Genomic DNA, 13334 nt, shown 5'->3' with positions numbered 1-13334 from the left:
GCTAAGCTTTTCCTCTGTTTATGGCATTTCTTTGACCCTAAAAGAGCCAGACTGTACTTACCATTTTATATATATATATATATATATATATATATATATATATATATATATATATATATATATATATATATATATATATATATATGCATAGAAAAAATCTGGGTCACTAAGGTTATGATTCACCCAATTTCCCTCTCTCTCTTGGAGTTGTTCTGTGTCTCCCCTGTGATGTTCAATCAATGGTTCTAACAAGACTACTCAGATTCTTTTGATATATTTGTTATTCATTTAAGAGATAGTTATTAAAGACTATTTATGTAGACAAGTGTCTTAGACATTGTGGAAGGTACTAAAGATAAATCCCAGTGCCTTTTCTCAGGTTGTTTTCAATCAAGTAGAGAAGTTTGTGGAAATAGGACAGATAAGTGAAGAACTAAGCCATAATAAGACAACATGAGATAATTTGCATAAAAGTAGTATAGGTGCTTTGAGGAGCGAGCTGGGGTGATTAAGCAAGATGTAAGAATACAGAACATCAGGCAGCCAGGTGATAAAGTAGATAAAGCATTGGTCTAGGAATTAGGAAGACCTGGGTTCAAATTTGACCTTAGACACTTATTAGTTGTATGTGACCCTGAACAAGTCATTTAACCCAATTGCTCTTCCCCTCCCCAAAAGGAACAGGACATTTGACCTGGACCTTGGAGTCAAAATTTCGATAGATATAAGGGGAGGATATTCTAAGGAAAGAGAAAGGAATGAATAAAAATGTACAAGTAGGAAGAAGGAAGACACATTTGGAGGCAATGTAGCAATCTCAAGCAATCTAAATAACTCTCTGGGTGACTTCTAGGAATCCTAATATGAGATTAAAAAATTGGCTCGTTTTTCCTGCCCATTTCAGTTCTTACATTTGGCAGCAAAGATCTCTCTAAATGAATGGGGAAAGCATAATGACGGGAACTTAGCATACATACTAGATAGGGGAAAAGGAGGAAAGCCTATGCATTAGACTGATATGTCCAAATGAGATTTTTTTGTACAGCTGATCAGAGAATGGGGAACTCTTCACATTTATGTCTAGATTATTGTGGAGGTGTAGTATCTACAAAAACAGCTTCTCAGTTTCCCTTTTTAGGAAAGGAAAAGTCCCATCTCTGATATATATTAGAACTTCTTGTTCAGGGACTCCAGAATGATCATTTGGTTATAAGTGGGAGCAAGATAGTCATTACCTCCACTTCTACGTATATATATATATATATATATATATATATATATATATATATATATATATATATCTTTGAAAATGGATTTGGTTGAGGAGGATGAGAATATGATATTTAAGTATTTCCCAATCTTCTTGAGGTTAAGGGGAATGTGGAGACTCTTATCTATAAGCAAAAAGGGTTCTAAAATCATTTGGCTCCAGATGGACACTTAAACATGAATTATAATTGGACAAACTAGGGAGACCTTGACTGTTTTAGGGATGAAAGCAAAAAGAAGTGAGAAGAGATTAAACTATATAGGTAGGTATGTAGAATAGTAGCCAGTTACTATAGATGGGCACAAGTTTTTCTGGAGAGTTCTGTTTCAAACTTAGGTTGCTCTCTCAGATGAGAATAAAAGACCCCTTGATGGAGGTACTTATAGTTTTTTAAATTGAGACTTGAAACATCTCAAAACCTCATCCCCCCACAAATGCTTCATAAATGTCTGGGGCTTGCTGTTGTCTCTTGGATGAAAGGTAAATTTCTCTCTTACATATTTAAATATAACTCATAGCAGTCACAAAACCACACTACAAAGTTATCACATCACTTACAATTTTTTTTAATTTTTATTTTTGCAAGGCAAATGGGGTTAAGTGGCTTGCCCAAGGCCACACAGCTAGGTAATTATGAAGTGTCTCAGGCTGGATTTGAACTCAGGTACTCCTGACTCCAGGGCCGGTGCTCTATCCACTGTGCCATCTAGCCACCCTAAACTTACAATTTAACAAGATCTATAATCACTGTCATTTGCCCAGAACATAAGTTAATTTTATTTTTTCATCCATCCATCCATTTATCTGTCAGACATTTATTAATGTATTAATAAGTTAAGGCTGGAAAAGTAGTTTGATTTAGATTCAAGAGAGTTTTGAATGCTAAGGTAAAGAAACTGAACTTTATCCTGGAGGCAACAGAAATCACCAAATGTTTTTCAGCATAGGGAAGATGTGATCCAAATAATGACTTCAAAAGATTTTTCTGGAAGTACATACAGAATGAATTTTAGAGGAGAATTTTTAACTGGAGGGGAAAAAAGACCAATTAGAAAGCTATTTTTATGGGGTGGCTAGGTGGCACAGTGGATAGAGCACCGGCCCTGAAGTCAGGAGTACCTGGGTTCAAATTGGGTCTCAGACACTCAATAATTACCTAGCTGTGTGGCCTTGGGCAAGCCACTTAACCCCATTTGTCTTGCAAAAAAAAAACCCTAAAAAAAAGAAAGCTATTTTATCATTCCAAATAAGGACCAGAAGCAGGGTGGTTCCAGTAGTAACTGAAAGCAAATTGGTAATATTTTTTGGCATTGGTGTTAAATTACAGTAGGTACCTGGGTTCAAATTGGGTCTCAGACCTAGCTGTGTGGCCTTGGGCAAGCTACTTAACCCCATTTGCCTTGCAAAAACCTAAAAAACAAACAAACAAACAAACAAGAAATTACAGTAGGAAAAAACTTCCTTGGAAATCATGCCAATGGCATCTAATCTTTGGTTTGGGGACCAAGAAAGAATCTGGAAAGGTCATATAATCTATTCCTTTGCATTTAGTAAATATTACTTTATTCTCTCCTAGTCAGATAAAGCTTTCCTCTTTAAAAAAATCCAGGGAAATAAAAGTAATTTCTTAACCTTCTTTGATAACATATTCCCTTTCCAAAAGTTTCCTAGAAAGAAATTTTTTACTTATATCTCTCCCAGGTCTTTCAGGTTGGAGTTCAAATTTGTTTCCTTGTTTTCTAGCTCTAGGTATTTGGATGAAATTGCTACAAATATGCATTAACAGATTTTATGTGAAAATAGAGTTGAAAAGTGATTCATTTTCCATAGTGATCCTTCATATGTCTGAATCATTCCCCAGCTTTCTCTTCTTTTCACTATTTAATGTCTTTTCTTTTCATCTAATTCTTTACATTTTATTTCACAACTTTTAAATAGAATACTAGTTCTATTGACTTCTTTTTTATTTGTGAAGTAGAGGGTATAAACTAGATAAATATTTCATCAAAGCCTAGTGTGATGGCAATATGGCTTCTCTGAGAAATTTTCAGTGTTAGTAATATTTATTTTTGTCAAAATTATTTAATTTATATAAATTTTCCAGTGTGAAAATGGTCTTACTTTTCTTCATTTTGTTTCCCATATTTCTATGTTAACTTAGTGATATTCTGATGACCTGATTAGTTGGGACTGAGTTTGAAATCAGTTAGTAAATTGACAAATATAGTGAACCCCTTCTCTGTACTGGATACTATATAAGTCCTACAGATATAAAGACAATAAAGAAACAGTCCTTGACCTCAAGGAGTTTTCTGATGGGCTCTGACACTCCTTTTTAACTCTATCATCTGTCAAAATAAGCAACTCTCTAGTTCTTTTTTGCTCTGGGATCCCCTTTAGCTAGCTTTCTTCATAAACATTAAACTACCTGAAATAAAACAAGGACTTTCCCTCTTTTGGCACAATATTTAAAATAAAATTTTTTAGTTTTTTTAAAAAAGGAAATGGGGTTAGGTGACTTGCCCAAGGTCACATAGCTAGGTAACTATTAAGTGTCTGAGGCCAAATTTAAACTCAGGTACTCCTGACTCCAGGGCCGGTGCTCCATTAAGTTCAATTTTACTTTATTTTCTCTCCATCTTATTCCTTTTCCTGTCCCCTCCCTCCTACTTATAAATTAGTTCTCTGTCTTAAAGTGAGTAGATGCTTCATCATGAGTCTGCTGACTCATTGGTCACCGCATTGATTAGAGTTTCTAAGTCTTTCAGCATTGTTCATCTTTGCAATACTGTTATTGTATAAATTATTCTCTTAGTTCCATTCTCTTCACTTTGTTCATACAGTTCATACAAATCTTTCCAGATTTCTTTAAAACCAACCCCTTCATCATTTCTCACAGCACAATAGTATTACATCACATTCATATCTTATTTTGTCACAATAGATAAAAGAAGTACATTCATGTTATCATTTCAAAAATCCTTTGATAAGAGAATCCCCTTTTTTGATAGAGTTAACCTGTGCCTTAATGGTTTAGGGGAAGAGCTGGTCACCTTAGCATCATGTTGGTGGTATCTGCTAAAGATGGTGGTGGTGGTGGTGGTGGTATAACTATTAGTGAATGTGTCAGGGCATGGGTCATCAGAGTTGTTCAAGAGAGATGAAATGCATATTCTTTCTTGTAACTGATTTATTTATTTTTTGCACCTAGTAGTATTTTTCCAAATTATATGTAATGTTAGTTTTCAACATTCATTCTTTTAAGATTTTGAGTTCCTCTTTCTCTCCTCTCCCCCCTCCCTAAGAAGCAAACATTTGATAGAGGCTATTTATGTACAGTCATGTTAAATATATTTTCATATAATCATGTTGTGAAAGAATAATCAGAACAAAAGGGAAAAACAATAAGAATTAAAAAAAAAGAACAAAAAGAAAAGTGAAAATAGTATGCTTTTATCTGCATCCAGATTCCATAGTTCTTTCTCTGAATGTGGATAACATTGTCCATTATGATTTGTAATTGTCTTGGATCACTGTATTGCTGAGAAGAGCTAAATTTATCTAAGCTTCATCACACTATGTTGTTGTTACTTTATGCAGTGTTTTCCTGATTCTGCTCACTTCACTGAGTACCAATTCATACAAGTACAGATTTTTCTGAAATCTGCCTGCTCAGTATTTCTTATAGACAACAGTAAGAATCCATATTCTTGACTATATTCTTTGTTAGAGCTGCAAAGAGCCTAGGGTCAGAAGTCAGGAGAACTGAGTACCATCTCTCCATTGATCTTTTGTGTGACTTTTTGCAAATCACTTCATTCTGGGCTTTAATTTCCCCAGTCATGAAATGTTTGTTGGATGAAGGATTAAAAGAAGGAGAAGCTTAGTATATGGTTTTAAACTCAAATTTTACATTTGCTTTAAGTTTATATCACTAATCTATTTGTACTCTCTTCCCTACTACTCTATAAATTCCTTAGGGGCAAGTACCGCATCTTATTTCATTTTTTATACTTTTGTACTTGACACAGGACTTTGGACCAAGTTGTTGCTTAATATTTATTAGGGTTTATTAAGTTTATTTGTTGGATTGAATCTGACTTAAGCCTAACATTTTAAAGATAAGGAAAGTAAAGTGAAATGATTTGTCCTTTAAGCACAATGCTTTCAGAAAATGAATTGGATGCTTTTAGAGAAACCTGGAAAGACTTATATGAACTGATTCAAAGTTAAGTGAGGGGGCGGCTGGGTGGCATGGGGCGGCTAGGTGGCACAGTGGATAAAGCACTGGTCCTGGAGTCAGGAGTACCTTGGTTCAAATCCGGTCTCAGACACTTAATAATTACCTAGCTGTGTGGCCTTGGGCAAGTCACTTAACTCCATTTGCCTTGCAAAAACCTAAAGAAAAAACAGAGTTTTTAGGGGCAGCTAGGTGGCATAGTGGATAGAGCACCGGCCTTGGAGTCAGGAGTACCTGAGTTCAAATCCGGCCTCAGACATTTAATAATTACCTAGCTGTGTGGCCTTGGGCAAGCCACTTAACCCCCTTGCCTTGCAAAAAAAAAACTTAAAAAACCCCCAAAAAACAAAGTTAAGTGAGCAGAGCCATGTGAACATTAACATGATAAGAGTAATGCTGTATGATGAAGAATTATGAACGACTTAGTTATTCTCAGCAATACAATTTGAGAGCTTTTCAAAGGATTCATGACAAAAAATGCTGAAACCTGCTATTTCCCTCTCTTTTTCTCTTTTCTTCCTTTCCTTTATTTTTTCTTGAGTCTTCTTGTGCATAATGACTAATAAGGAAATGTTTCACATGATTGCACATTTATAACCTATATCAAATTGATTGCTGTCTTAGGGAGAGGGAAAGGAAGGGAAAGATGGATAGAATTAGGAACTCAAAATCTAAAAAAAAAAAAAAGAACACCAAAAATTGCTTTTACATGTAATTGCAGGAAAATAAATTACTATTTAAAAAAAAGAAATGATTTGCCCTTGGACACTAAGCTAGCTAGCACTGGCAAATTCCTTTTTGCACACAGCTTTATAGGGGTGAAAATGCTCACTTAAAGTTTAATTTTGTTTTTCAGTTAGTGAGTATCTTCTCTCCTTCCTCCCATATAAAAGAAAAACAAAACTCTTTCTAACAAATTATGCATATTGAGAAGAATAATCCCCACATTATTTGCATTCAAAAATATATGTCTTCATCACCTCTCTGTCAGGAAGTAGGCAGCATTATTCATCAGTCCTCTGGAATCATGATTGGTTATGGAATTGATTGGAGTTCTTATGTATTATTTCTCTAATAGTATTTGGCTCCTGAAGTATTGAGAAAACAACCTTATGACCGAACAGTAGATTGGTGGTGTTTGGGGGCTGTTCTTTATGAGATGCTTTGTGGCTTGGTAAGTGTTAGAACATTATAATATTCAATTGATATTAACTACAGTATTCGAATGAAGTTCCTTTTATCTACTGTTGTTAATAACTTGAATTTAGCTAACCAAATTAAGTATTCCTCCTTTCTAGGAACTTATAAGTTAAGAAACAATAAAGATGAATAAGAAGGTGAAGGCAAAAAAGAAAAAAAGTGTTTTATGAAGTGAGGAAACTAAAGAGCTAAAAAAAAGAAGGCTGGAAAACTTGATGATAAATGGGAAAAGATTGGGGATGGGGAGAGAGGAGAAAATTACAGAAAAAAGGAACAAACTCATGAATGATGTTTCTTTGCATAAAGATTCCTTGGGATATCCACAAACTTCCCACCAAGGGAGTTCCCTTTAGTTCCCAGGGCTCCCAGCTCATTTTTGGTCCCCTTATCCTTAGATTTCGGTAATATTTGATATTAAGTAGGTAAGGAAAGACATTCTAGAGTTAACAATGCAAACATTTTGCCAACCTTTTGGAGATTGGGAACTCATCCTTAGACATGGCAATAGGTTAACATTTTCTTTTTAGTTGTGCAAGAACTTGTAGCTGCATTAAGAGAAGCATAATATTTTAGGACTAGGGAAGTGGCAAAACTGCTGTGCTCTGTCCTGATCAGCATTGTATTTTATTCTGGGCACCACATTTTGGGAGATCATCTAAAGAATAATAAATAACCAAAATAGTGAAGGTCCTCAAAGTAATATCTTATGAAGATCAGTTTAAGGAATTGGGAATGTTTAGTCTGGAAAAGAGATGATTTAAGGATGGAAAACATGATTACCATCTTCAAGTATAAGAGGCTGAATTGGGGGTGGGGGGAGAAGGAGAAAAAATAAAGTAAAAAGTTCGCAGGAGGGAACAAAAGAAATCCAAGAAGGAACTAAAGTTGGGTAGCTTTGAAAACAATGTGTAATATTTATTACATAGGTTTTCTTGAAATGGAAATTTATTGGTTTATAATAAATCCTCTCATGTTCTGCTGTGTACATGGAAATGTTTTTTCTTTTCTTGTTTTGTATTTAAGTTTAAAATGAATAAAAAATTTATACATACATACAAAAGTATTCAAAAGCTTGCAATATGAAAGAGGAGTTAGACTTGACCCCATAGGGCAGATCCAGGAGCAACTAAAAGAAGTGTCAGAAAGGTACACTTATGCTTATTGCAAGGAAAAACGTCCTGCATGCCATAGGAAATAGGTTCTCTCTCTCTCTCTCTCTCTGAAACTCTTCAAGCCAATGTTAGATAACCAACTGTTAGGCATGTTCAAAATAGGACTCATTTCTTTAGAGGCTAGATAAGATGCCTTTGAGGTCCCTTATAACTGAGATTCTGTGATTATTCCAGAGTTTACTTTATTGAAGGGTATGCAAAGTGTCCAGTCTATCATAATTTATAGGAAGTGACTTGTGGGTCTATGCTGTATTTAGGAGGTATATTGTCAAGTTATTGTTTTTGTCCTGAAGTAAAACTCTCTGGAAAAAAAATATTGTATTTACTATGATTAGTCTCTGATCTATGATAGATAACACAGGTCTCTTTCTTTCCCTATTTGGCAGCCACCTTTCTATAGCCAAGATGTTTCTGAAATGTATGAAAACATCCTTCACAAGCCTCTCCAGATTCAAGGAGGCAAAACAGTGGCAGCCTGTGATCTCCTGCATGGCCTTCTCCAAAAAGACCAGAAGAAAAGACTGGGTGCCAAAGCAGACTTTGTACGTGATAAGTCTCTGAGGGCTCTCTTCTGTCCTCTCCCATCCCACATCTTCTGTTTCTAGTTGTTTCTTAACCTCCAGAACATAAGCATTTTTTAAAATGCAGGTGGTCTAACTTCATCAAAGACTATGGTTTAAAAGAATGCCTAACATGTAATGGTGGGACTTTGACAGCTCATCTAATATGTTTCCCTGTCTCTGGTTAGGATGGTTCTTAGATCACTTTTGAATGATAATTTCTTCCACACCACTTTACAGAGCAGAGACTTTCAACCCAAATTCAGATATCATTTCTATTATCCAATAATCTTATCGTTATAACCTAAAGCCATTCTTTTCTTTCTCCTTTCTTCTTAATGAATAGATGCTGTACATTTCCCTTGTGGGAAGATTTGGAGCAATTAGTTAAATTTTTCCATATCTTTGAGAAGCATTTGTTACCAAAAGTTTTAGTGGAAGAAGTTTCTTCATATGAAAAATGGGGATAATATTCATAGTAGCTCCTATTTCAAAGGATTGTTGAGAATCAAATGAAATAATATATGCAAGTGTTTCATGTATATTTAAGTGTTATATAAGTGTCAGTTAACATAATAATAAGAGCCATCATTTACATCATTTACTTTAGGATTCACAAAATACTTTACATGCATTTTATCACCTTATCCTTATAATAGCCCTGTGAGTTTCAAGCTATTATTAACCCCATTGTATTACAGAAGAGGGAAAATGCAGAGAGAAGTTCAGTAACTTGCTTAAGATCATAGAGCTATCAGCATCTTGGTGTAGATTTAAATTTAGATCTTCCTTACTTCAAACTCCCCTTCTCTGCCCACAATGCCACCTCACTACATGTGATAATAGTAATAGTAATTATTATTAATAAAGTGGGTAGAGATAAATATGAATTGTAATAGAATTAATTTTTTAATTATCCCTTGTGAACTGCTAAAGTTCAAAACAAATATTTGAGGGCTTGTAAGATGAATATGATATTAGATAATATGCTTTAAAGTTTCTGAAGTACATTACAGATATTATCTCACTTGAGCTTCAGAAAATCCATTGTGAGGATAACTTTCAGGGATTATCCCCATTTTTCAGAAGAGAAACCTGAAGGTCAGAGAGGCTCAGTGACTCCTCAAGGGTCACACAGCTAGTTAAGTATCAGAAACAGGATTCGAATCCATGTCTTCCTAATTCTGAGACCAACATTTTCTGACTACTCTCCCACAATATCACCATGCTGAAGAATAGATATTCTCATTTCCAAAAGTTGCAAGGTAGAACAAAGACTCTTAGTTTAGAGGCAGCTCTAATGTATAGGGTAAGATTTTTCTCTAAAACAACATTTTTTTTCTTGCAGCTTGAGATAAAAAATCATGTCTTCTTCAGCCCAATAAACTGGGATGATTTATATCACAAGAGACTCACTCCTCCTTTCAACCCAAATGTGGTAAGAGGATGTATCATTATTTGCTCAATTACTCTTCATCACTTTAATTAACTTGTTCAAAAGCACAACTATCACTTGCTGAAGCTTATCTATATGCCCCTCTGCTTCCTAATCAAAAAGTGGTTTTCATTAATTCTCATTAGTTCATTATTATCTTCCCCTCTCTTTCCCCTTTCTTCATTGCTGTGAGGGCTTAGTGATACATGGAGTCATGTTGTAAGCTGATGTGAGAGGAAGTCAAATTGAAGTGTAATAGAGGGTGATTTTTTTCCTTTTTAATGCATTTTTTCCCAATTTCATGTAAATAGAATTTTAAACATTTTTTAAATAAAATTTTGAGTTCCAAATTGTCTTCACTCCCCTCACTCTTTCCTTAAGTTGGTAAGCAATTTAATATAGGTCATATACAAATATATAAAGGCAGGCATTTAAAACATTTCTATATTAGTCAAGAGCAAGCTTATTCTATAGCAGAGACTCATTTTCTGTGCTGGATCACTTTGGCATTATAGGGGAGCCTACAGACCTTTTCTTAGAATAATATTTTTAAATACATAGTATTATAAAGGAAACTTTATTTCCTTTATATAAAGGATATCTTTTAAATATCCTTTATATATATATATATATATATGTATATATATATATATATATTACATATATAGATATATAAGATAAGTCTTTTGTTCTCTTTGAACTAGATAGTGAGAGGACACTCAGTTATTGAATTGTAACAATGAAAATAGCAATTTATGAAATGCTTGCTAGGTATCAGTCTATCATCTGTCTATCTACTGTTCACAGACTTTAAGAACCCCTTTATCTAAAGCTTGCATTAAACTTCACATTCCATCCTTTCATGTTTTTTTCTCTAAAGGTGGGGCCTGCTGACTTAAGACACTTCGACCCAGAGTTCACTAGGGAAACAATTTCCAGTTCTATTGGATGTACACCGGATTTAACAGCCAGCAGCTCTGGGTCTTCCAGTGCATTTTTAGGTTTTTCTTATGCACCTGGGGATGAGAATTTTTAAAAATTGCTAATGGCCCCAGGCATCATCTCTAAAGAATTGTTCATGTTATTTATCTTGTGAATCAAATTGTACTGTCCTAAAGTGGAAGATGTGATAAATATAACTGTACATGTTTCAATTTTCTCATGTAGCACTCTTAGTGCTACATCAGAATGGTATTCTTTTGATGGGATAAAACTTACAGGAAGGAAGGAACAGAGGAAGAAAGACAGAAAAGAGGAAAAGAAGGAAGGAAGGAACAGAGGGTAAGGTAATGTGGTCTACTAAAAATTGACCTTAGTTGGGGTGGCAGTAATAGGTCACTACCATAATCTATAGTCTGTTTTTGAAACTTACCTTTGCCAGTTCCCCTACTAGTGGACCGGTCCTGAAAGATTGATATATAAGACTCATTTATAAACCAATTTATTAATATACAATGGAAGGTATATCTGGTATCAAAACCAGTAATGGTTATTTTTACAGGGTGTCTTTAAATGAATGAATTCAAAGTTTCTTGAAATTTCTTGGAATTATTCAAATTATTCAGAAGTCATTATCTTTTGATCCAATAATTTTATTATTTGAGCAGATATCCCAAGAAGATCAATGACAGAAAGTATAGCAGCACTTTTTTTCATTTTAAAGATTTTATTTATTTTGAGTTTTACAATTTTTTCCCCTAATTTTGCTTTCCTCCCCCTACCCCACAGAAGGCATTGTTAGTCTTTACATTGTTTCCATGGTATACATTGATCTAAGTTGAATGTGATGAGAGAGAAATCATATCCTTAAGGATAATAAGATAATAAGATAACATTTTTTTTTAAATTAAAGGTAATAGTCTTTGGTCTTTGTTCAAACTCCACAATTCTTTCTCTGGATACAGATGGTATTCTCCATTGCAGATACCCCCAAATTTGTCCCTGATTGTTGCACTGATGGAATGATCAAGTCCATCAAGGTTGATCATCACCCCCATGTTGCTGTTAGGGTGTACAATGCTTTCTGGTTCTGCTCATCTCATTCAGCATCAGTTCATGCAATCCTTCCGGGCTTCTCTGAATTCCCATCCCTCCTGGTTTCTAATAGAACAATAGTGTTCCATGACATACATATACCACAGTTTGTTAAGCCATTCCCCAAATGAAAGACATTCACTTAATTTCCAATTTTTTGTTACCACAAACAGGGCTGCTATGAATATTTTTGTACAAGTGATGTTTTTACCCTTTTTCCTCATCTCTTCAGGGTATAGACCCAGTAGTGGTATTGCTGGATCAAAGGGTATGCACATTTTTGTTGCCCTTTGGGCATAATCCCAGAAAGGCTGGATGAGTTCACAGTTCCACCAACAATGTATTAGTGTCCCAGATTTCCCACATCCCTTCCAACATTGATCATTGTCCCTTCTGGTCACATTGGCCAGTTCCAGAGTACTCATGAAATGAAATAAAATATGTCTCTCCTCTCAGCAGACATATGGTAGAAACAGATGTGTTATGAGTCTTATTTTGTCCAAAAAAATCAATGTGTCAATTGTTTTGCTTAATTTTAATAATGTAACAATAGTTAATATCTATAAGGTATTTTAAAGTTTGTAGAGCACTTTATATACATTATCTCATTTGAGTCTCACAACAAAATCTGTGAAGTAGATACAACAGGAATTCTTTTCAATTTTTAGGGTGAAGAAACTAAAGCACAGTGGTTTGGTGACTTCTCAGGGTCATACAGCTAAGAAAATTTCTGTCACAGGATTTGAATCCAGGTTTTCTTGACACCAAGTCCAGTACAAGATTCATGTCTCTCTACTTTGTTCTAAGAGAGAGTTCTCTTTAGAAAATGATGGCAATTTTTGAAAAGCATTAATTTAAAAAAAAACATTAAAAACTTGCTTCTACCAAATAAAACAGAAAACTATGCTGTGTTTATTCCTGCACCAAGATGTGTAGATCATTCAACATTTATTAAGCCCCTCTGGTATATAAGGCACTGGGATAAAGTATTGGAGATACAAGGGCAATTAAATAGTGAAGTGGATAGACTTTCAGGTCTGAAACTGGGAAGACTAATCTTCCTGAGTTCAAATATGACTTCAGACACTTAGCTGTGTGACTCTAGTCAAGTCACTTAAACCCTGTTTACCTCAGTTTACTTATCTGTAAAATGAACTGGAAAAGGAAATGGCAAATCACTTCAATATCTTTGCTATTAAAAAACCCAAAATTCGGTCAGAAAGAGTTGGATACACTAAAAACAAATGAATAACAGCAACAAATTAGAGATACAAAAATAAATTGCCATAGTCTCTGCTTTCAAGAAGCTTAGATACTCAGGAAAAGAAAAATAGAACCTAAAAGATTCAGAACAGATGGCAAAAACTAGAGCTTTTTAGTAGGTAGAACTGAAGTCTGAGCTGGAAAATAATCAACTTCTACT

At 34.6% G+C, this 13334-nt stretch overlaps 1 protein-coding gene across 3 annotated transcripts in view; it reads left to right on the top strand.

The window, feature by feature from the left end:
• The window catches only part of SGK2 (serum/glucocorticoid regulated kinase 2), a 76023-nt gene extending 63128 nt beyond the window's left edge, over positions 1-12895 (top strand). For 2 of the 3 annotated variants that reach the window (XM_074212005.1, XM_074212004.1), the window contains exons 11-14: positions 6589-6684; positions 8269-8424; positions 9791-9880; positions 10758-12895. In XM_074212005.1, the coding sequence (XP_074068106.1) occupies positions 6589-6684; positions 8269-8424; positions 9791-9880; positions 10758-10913 (498 nt within the window). In that variant the 3' untranslated portion in view covers positions 10914-12895. The remainder of the gene's footprint in view (positions 1-6588; positions 6685-8268; positions 8425-9790; positions 9881-10757) is intronic. The other variant, XM_074212003.1, reaches the window with a different exon arrangement.
• Positions 12896-13334: the final 439 nt, after the last annotated feature.

Source organism: Macrotis lagotis, chromosome 1, assembly GCF_037893015.1.
Source record: "Macrotis lagotis isolate mMagLag1 chromosome 1, bilby.v1.9.chrom.fasta, whole genome shotgun sequence".
NCBI classification, from domain to species: domain Eukaryota; kingdom Metazoa; phylum Chordata; class Mammalia; order Peramelemorphia; family Peramelidae; genus Macrotis; species Macrotis lagotis.
Note: the sequence above shows the minus strand (reverse complement) of the source record. Positions and strands in the feature narration are given on the sequence as shown.